Here is a 6,000-nt window from a genome sequence, read left to right on the forward strand (position 1 = left end):
AAGTGTGTGTAGGAGCCTCCGCGGTTCCTCGCATAGTTCTGCTGGCGAGAAAGCTACCGCCATAGAGGTGGGTCTGTGAGGATGCCCTCGGCTGTGAATGAGAAGCAGAATGACTGGCTATGTCCAAAGAGCCCTGACTTACCTGCGGAGACTGTAAGCGGCTATTCAGGGTATGAAACAGTGTCACCAAGACCAGAGTATCCCTTTGTCTGCTGAGCATTCTGAGCTGAAGACTTGGGTCTTTGCTCTTTGCCTGGTGTCCTTGTGGGGTGAGAAGCGGTCACAGGTCCAGGACACACGTAACTCTAGCAAAGGGGGTTCCCTCTGGGTGAGAAGCAGTAACAGGTCCAAGCTACACATAACTCTAGCTCTTTGCATTTCTTTTATGAGAACAATTTTTCAGAACTTTCTTCTGGGTTTAACTGTCTTTACATCTCTTTGGCCAAAATTGGGTCAAATATTCTCTCTAAAGTTGTCACTCTGAGGACATAGGTAAATGAGAACCACATTGAGTACATAGCACCTCCTTTGGGCAGAGAGCCATGAGACCTGTGTCTCCCTACGCCAAATCTGGGTCTTCTAGTATGGATGGAGGACAGAAGAAAGGCCAGGAAGTAGACAACTCTGGCGGCCCAAGTTCTCTACCGCCAGAGTCGCTTGGTGACTTTTTAAAAAAGTGTCATAAAATGTGCGTGTACATATACATAGAGATGAGCATTCCTGACACACACACACACACACACACACACGGGCTAACAGCAGGTACAGTGCCTTACCCTTCAGTGGAAACTGTGTTCTGTGTATCAGGTTTCTTATCTTAGTCTGCAAGTGTGTATCAGGGTGATGCAGTGAGCTTCAGAAGGCTGAGCTCTGAATACTGTAGACACTTGGGGGACATGCTGATGCCTCTGTGCCCTACAGGGCACATCACAGTGTGCTGCAGGTATGGTTGCATCTAGCCAGGTTATGTCTCCCTTGGGCATGGTGGCCAGCTCTGTCTGGCATGCTAACTGGACACGCAGGGCATCTCAGTAGTTCCTTAGCCCCTTCCCCAAAAAGGTCTGCTCAGTATGCTGGCACTCTCCCTCCCAACTTGTAGATGTGGATTTTCCATGAGTGCTGTGTCTTCCAGGTGCCTCCCCAGCGCCCCATTGTGGTGCACATGAGCTCAGTGGAAAGTTTTCAGAGTTGGCACAGCAGACTTGCTGTTCTTTAGGGGCAGGTTCTAAAGGGCATAGGAAGTTGGAGCCCATAAGTAGGGTACAGCCCTACCATATAAATAAATACTATATATACAATATTATATGCACTTTTATCTTCAGTGAATAGTTGATCTCTCAACTTGTTAAAATCAGGTGTTTGCTCAGAATTTGTTCGTCCTTCGAATGGTAGTGGGGTGTTTCTGACAACCAGCCTGAAATGAGACAGTTAGGCAGGTCATGGGACCTTCTGTGCAGCCAGCCAGCATTCCAAGTAGCCACTATTCACAGCTCAACCTGCAGAACTGTCTCCAGGAACACTCTCTTGCTGAAGTCTAGCGATCACAAGGATCCTACACTGTAATCCATTTTTGTAGTGTACGCAAGGACAGAACCCAGTTTATGATAGTTAGTGGCCTGATATGACCCCTGGACGTCACTATTCATAGAGCTTCGGAATAATACGAACAGGAATCCCGACAGTGTGCGAAAGGGGAAGTATGCCATTCTCTAACAGTTCTCTTTCTCCTCCTACTCTGAGGCCGTGGACTTAGGTTATGAATTCCAGTCCTTGACTGAAGATGTGTTTCTGTAGCTCTGGGAGATGTCTCTTGTGCTCTAGCAGGAAGATGTCTCTTGTGCTCTGTGCTCGCTTATGTGGTCTCGGGGCAGCCAGTGTTCCTTTAAAAGCTAGAGGAAACGTCCCCCACAGATACACTTGTTGGTATCTCTGCTAGTCACGTATGAAGCCTGGTTTCCCCTGCGTCTGCCCACAGGACCATAGGGCTAATGGTAGCACAGGCTTTGCTGGAACTAGCCCACACTTTGTACCGAGGCCAGCAGCCCCATGGGCCCAGTGTGTTGGTTAGATTCCAGATGTAGAGCAGTCTACATGTCTCTATTGTTTGGGCAGCAGGTACAGACCAGATTAATCCTTTAAAGGCTCTAGGAATTAGACTTTTAAGGTTTCAAGTACACAGATTAATCCTTGAAATGCTGTTTGGCATCCTCTGGGAGGCTGGTGGTTTGTGGACAGCATCACCCGGCAGGGCCTTCCAGATGTGTTCCTAACATGGGAATCTCAGAACGCTGTTCAGTGCCAGATGAGGACATGCAGTGTGACGCTGGCTAAACTCAGAAATAAGCAAGTTGGAATATCGACTTGTGGAGCAAAAGTATTTTATTTAAAGCTTAGAAAGGAGACTGAGAAATGTGACATTTGAACCCGTGGTCTCCCTGAAGAGGGAAGTATGCTAGGTGGGAGACAGAGGGGAATCCTCAGACACAGCTTTCATGGGGCCTGTGTTTGCTTCCTAGGCTGAGGCTGAGCTCCTAGTATTTTCTTACGCAGAAGCCTCAGTATTTTAATGTTTGCCACAGTATATAGTTCACCTTAGGGTAGCCTAGAAAAGCCCAAGACTTGATTCTGTAATGGATGTGGCTTTATGGAAAGCATTGGTGCTGGTTCTGCAGCCTGCGTCCTGGACGGTCAATGGTGGGATAGTAAAAGCACAGTGATAAACCACTTCACACACACTGGAGCGGGGAGATGGAAGGAATCGTCATTAGTGAGGTTGTAGAGAAACCGGGGCCCTTATGCAGTTAGGAATGGGATCAAGATGATAGCCGTGTGGAAGATAATACTGTGGCTACTTAAAACATGAGTAGTGGTAGCCGGGCGATGGTGGCACACGCCTTTAATCCCAGCACTTGGGAGACAGATGCAGGCAGATCTCTGTGAGTTCGAGGCCAGCCTGGTCTATAGGAGCTAGTCCCAGGACAGGCTCCAAAGCTACAGAGAAACCCTGTCTTGAAAAAAAAAAACATGAGTAATGCAGTCCGGTGTGACCCACAGTCCAGTTCTGAGAATGCACTCAAAATGAGGAAGGTGGGGAGTCTTGTATTTGCATACCGATGTTGATAGCATCATCCATGCTCACGAGGAGCCCACAGGTGGAAAGAACTCAGTGCCCAAGAGCAGGTAAGTGGACAAACAAAATGTGTGTACTTAGATGGGACTGTAAGCAAGCTGTTTACAGAAAGGCTGGCCCGTGGGTGTGATTGAACCTGAAGAGATCCAAAGGGACTAACAGATGACTCCGTTTATGGAGCATCCAGACTCGTAGAAGGATGGAGGTCACCAGAGGACGTATGTGCAGACGGTGGCCCGTAGGAAAGGGCAATAGAGAGCGAGAGGAGATGGAGCCACTGTGTCTCCTGCCATAAAAATGGAAGCACAGCTGCCTTGCCACGCAGCATTTAGTTTCCAGTGCAGGAGACCCTTTGGGATCTTCTGCCAGCTCCTTCTGACAGCCAGAGCAGCTGCAGTGTGGTCCCTGCCAATGCTAGCCCTGCCCTGAGGTGGTGACGGGATTAAAGAATGAACAGATCTTCTGAAATTGTCACGGATTAGCCTTGGCAAGCTCTGGTACCTCAGCTTGAGTTTACACTTTTCCAGGATACCATAGTGCAGCAGGTGGCACATTCTGGGGAGCAGCTTTGGTGCTGAGTCCAGTCCTTTCTCCATATACTGGTGGCATTGCCAGTGTTCTGTATGGACGATGCCTTTCAACATAGTGCCCTTAGTAGCACGAATGGGGTAAAGGGGATAAAAGTGAATTGCTGCCTGCTGGTTCACCTTGAAAGCACACCTTAGATTCATTTGCTCATTTATTGCACAAATGATGTTGCGAGACACTGAGTCAGGTGCCAGGGGGTGTGAGTTCTCATGCTTATGTGCTGTGCTTTCAGCTGTAGCCTCAAAAAGGAGTCTCGCTCTCTCCTGGACTCTCAGGCACACGGAATGTGTACGCGTGAGGCCCCTCATCTGGTCTGGAATCGGGGCAAAACCTCCACTGAAGTGTGAATCTGTCCTGCCCAGGCATGGCTGGGGTGTATTCAGGACCTAGGGAGCAACCAAGTAGAAGCCTAAAGCTGTTTGGCAGGGGGAAGAAAGTATCAGAAGGCTGGGCGATGCAGATAGCAGAATGCACAGCACCTCTTTCAAGGGGAAAAACAAATTGTGACCTCATTGAAAAGGACAATTAGAATTGAACCACCAGTGTTCTCCACACATGAGTGGGTCGTGAATTGCTCGATTGCAGCTGGCAGTCACAAAGCAATAGAATAAAGAGAGCGGCATGCACACGGGGAAACACTGCTTCACAGTGTTTGTACCTACACTCAGTCTTTAGTATAAAATAATTCCATTGGTTGTGATCCAAAGCTGCATTTCAGAGCTGGTTTCTGGGTGGTTTTGTGGACAAGTACTGCCCCCTCCTCACAAGGTATGTGGCTACTGCCCCCTCCTCACAAGGTATGTGGCTACTGCCCCTAGCCATCATTGGTGCTTCAGCTTGGGTCCCTTGATACCAAAACGCCAGTGTCCTGGCTTGAGCCCTCTGTCTTTTGATATCCAGTATGACCCTTGTCTTCTGTGGTGGCTGGAAAGGTTGGAACAGAACTTGCTTAAGGAGAAGCCGTCCTGAATCTACAGTGGAAGAGCTACCCCTTGAAGAAGTGGGAAAGGCTCTGGGCAGCAAGTACTGTAGGCATTAAGGCCGTGCAGCCCCTGTTGGTGAACCAGCTGATAGTGTACGGGGTTTGAGGCACTGCTGGACTGGTGGGAAGGGCCCTGTGAGCACTGGATCAGTAAGCTTGATTTTGACATGAAGCGGGGGAAAGTGTGCTCTGCTCTGTGTTCTCTGGTGTTTATCGAGCAATTTGGTGCGCAGTGAACTTAGAAGGAGCAAGACGAAGCTGGGGGACTAGATGGGTGAGCTCTGTGCCTACCAATCCTGGGCAGAAGTCATCAGTAACTCAGGGCTGCAGGAGGGCTCCTGCTCTTCACTGGCTGCTCCGTGGTTGAGCCAGCAGGAAACACGGCAGCATGGTGAGTGTTGTAAAAAACGGTGTGTGTTCTTTTTCAGTTCAGACCTCAAGGGAACCTGGCTGGCTGGAAGGGACCCTGAACGGCAAGAGAGGGCTGATTCCACAGAATTACGTCAAGCTGCTGTAGCTCCTGGCCTCAGGAGAGCTCCCGCTGACCCTGGCACCCGTGCACTAGCCTGGGACAGCACCCAAATGCCACCGTCACGCTCAGGAACTGCAGATCACCATGGGCACTCCAGGGCTGAGGACCCAGGACCGGGCAGACGTGAGCAGAAGGGGAGAGCAAGAGCAGCATTGGTAGAGTGGATGAAGCAGCGGGGGCGGGCCCCATGGGTGACATCACTGCCAGGCATGGAAGGATCCCATTCTCCAATGCACTCACTGTCGGGTTTCCGTGGGAACTGTGCTGCTCTCGCATTGTGTGTCCAAGGCATGTGTGGCCTTGTGAGTGCAGGGGAGCCGGTCCCATTCTGGGGGGAAGCAAAGAGAAACTTTCAAGCCCATGTCTTCCTGTCTGCCTGCCTCTCCTGGCTCCCAAGCCTGCTCACCGGCAGCTGCACCAAGCTCATGTGTGCTTACCATGGCCTTTCCATGTGTTCACCTGGGTGCTGTTGTCCCATGCAACCTTGTTGCCACAAGGCCCCTCTGTAAATGAAATAAAATGTTATTTACTATCTGGTGTCTGGCCTACTGTGGGGGGTGCATTCCCTCATTGGTGACTCATGGTTTGACAGTTAGATGAGCAGACCGTAGGAACCGTGTAATTTGCAGCAGGGAGAGGGTAGTCCTTTCTGAGATCAAATCCTAGGGTTGGGAGCTCCGGTCTCCTGCATAGACCTTTTCCCCAAGACACAGGGGGATGGGAACTGGTCTGTGGCAATGTGTGGGCGAGCTGTACCCATACTGGCGG

General features: G+C 50.2%; 1 protein-coding gene across 1 annotated transcript in view; it reads left to right on the top strand.

Moving 5' to 3' along the window:
- Arhgap10 (Rho GTPase activating protein 10) overlaps positions 1–5,746 on the top strand; it is a 258,973-nt gene extending 253,227 nt beyond the window's left edge. The window contains exon 24 of the mRNA XM_057753626.1: positions 5,129–5,746. Coding sequence (XP_057609609.1) covers positions 5,129–5,217 — 89 coding nt within the window. The 3' untranslated portion in view covers positions 5,218–5,746. The remainder of the gene's footprint in view (positions 1–5,128) is intronic.
- The last annotated feature ends 254 nt before the right edge of the window (positions 5,747–6,000 follow it).

Source organism: Chionomys nivalis, chromosome 21 (assembly GCF_950005125.1).
Source record: "Chionomys nivalis chromosome 21, mChiNiv1.1, whole genome shotgun sequence".
NCBI lineage: Eukaryota > Metazoa > Chordata > Mammalia > Rodentia > Cricetidae > Chionomys > Chionomys nivalis.